Genomic DNA, 817 nt, shown 5'->3' on the forward strand with positions numbered 1-817 from the left:
CTCCTTCCCAGGCAGGCCCCTGCCTCTGCTGTCTCCTCTTCTCTTCCTTCCTGTAGGAACCCCGAGCACCGGCCCCTCCATCACCAACCCCTTCCAGCCTGCACCCCCTGCGACGCTCACCCTGAACCAGCTCCGGCTCAGCCCTGGGCCCCCGGTCCCTGGAGCACCACCAACATACATCTCTCCCCTGGGTGGGGGCCCTGGCCTGCCCCCCATGATGCCCCCAGGCCCCCCAGCCCCCAACACTAACCCCTTCCTCCTATAATCCAGGAGGGAGGGGGATTTGGCCTGGCCCGGCTTCCCCCATTTCTGCTCCCTGGGAGACCAGTGTTGTGAGTGCATGTGAAGCGGGGGACCCTGCCCCCACCCCAGCACCCTCCCCTCCTGGGGCCCACTCACACTACACCCTCTTCCATGTCCCCCACCCCCCTTCCCCGGAGAGAAACTGGACATGACATGGGGGATGGGGAGGGGCGCTGGCCGGAGGAGGACCCCTTTCCTGTGGCATTAGAAAGGGGAGGGACAGCTGGGAGTTCCCCACCCATTCCCCCCCCCTCCTGACTGGCCCCTCAATCAGTGTTTGAGCCTCCTCCTCCCCATGCGCACCCCTTGGTGAATCCCTTGGTGATAATTTTGGCAACTTCGGGAATAAATGGCAATTCTCATGGGTGTCGCTCCCCCAGCTTCCCATCCGTGGTTCACACGACCCCCATCCCCCCGGGGACCTGGGGCTCGGGGCGCTCAGTTGCCTCTTGGGGCAGCGGAGAGCCCGTGCCTCTCGGAAGTCTCCGGTTCTGGGCCCTTCAGTTCCGGCAGG

General features: G+C 65.1%; 1 protein-coding gene across 2 annotated transcripts in view; it reads left to right on the forward strand.

Moving 5' to 3' along the window:
• Positions 1-669, forward strand: part of EPN1 (epsin 1) — a 12,414-nt gene extending 11,745 nt beyond the window's left edge. For both annotated transcript variants that reach the window (XM_077756978.1, XM_077756977.1), the window contains one exon: positions 1-669. This exon is cut by the window's left edge and continues 199 nt beyond it. In XM_077756978.1, the coding sequence (XP_077613104.1) occupies positions 1-265 (265 nt within the window). In that variant the 3' untranslated portion in view covers positions 266-669.
• The last annotated feature ends 148 nt before the right edge of the window (positions 670-817 follow it).

The sequence above is a fragment of the Crocuta crocuta genome, unplaced genomic scaffold (genome assembly GCF_008692635.1).
Source record: "Crocuta crocuta isolate KB4526 unplaced genomic scaffold, BGI_CrCroc_1.0 scaffold142, whole genome shotgun sequence".
Classification (NCBI taxonomy): Eukaryota; Metazoa; Chordata; class Mammalia; order Carnivora; family Hyaenidae; genus Crocuta; species Crocuta crocuta.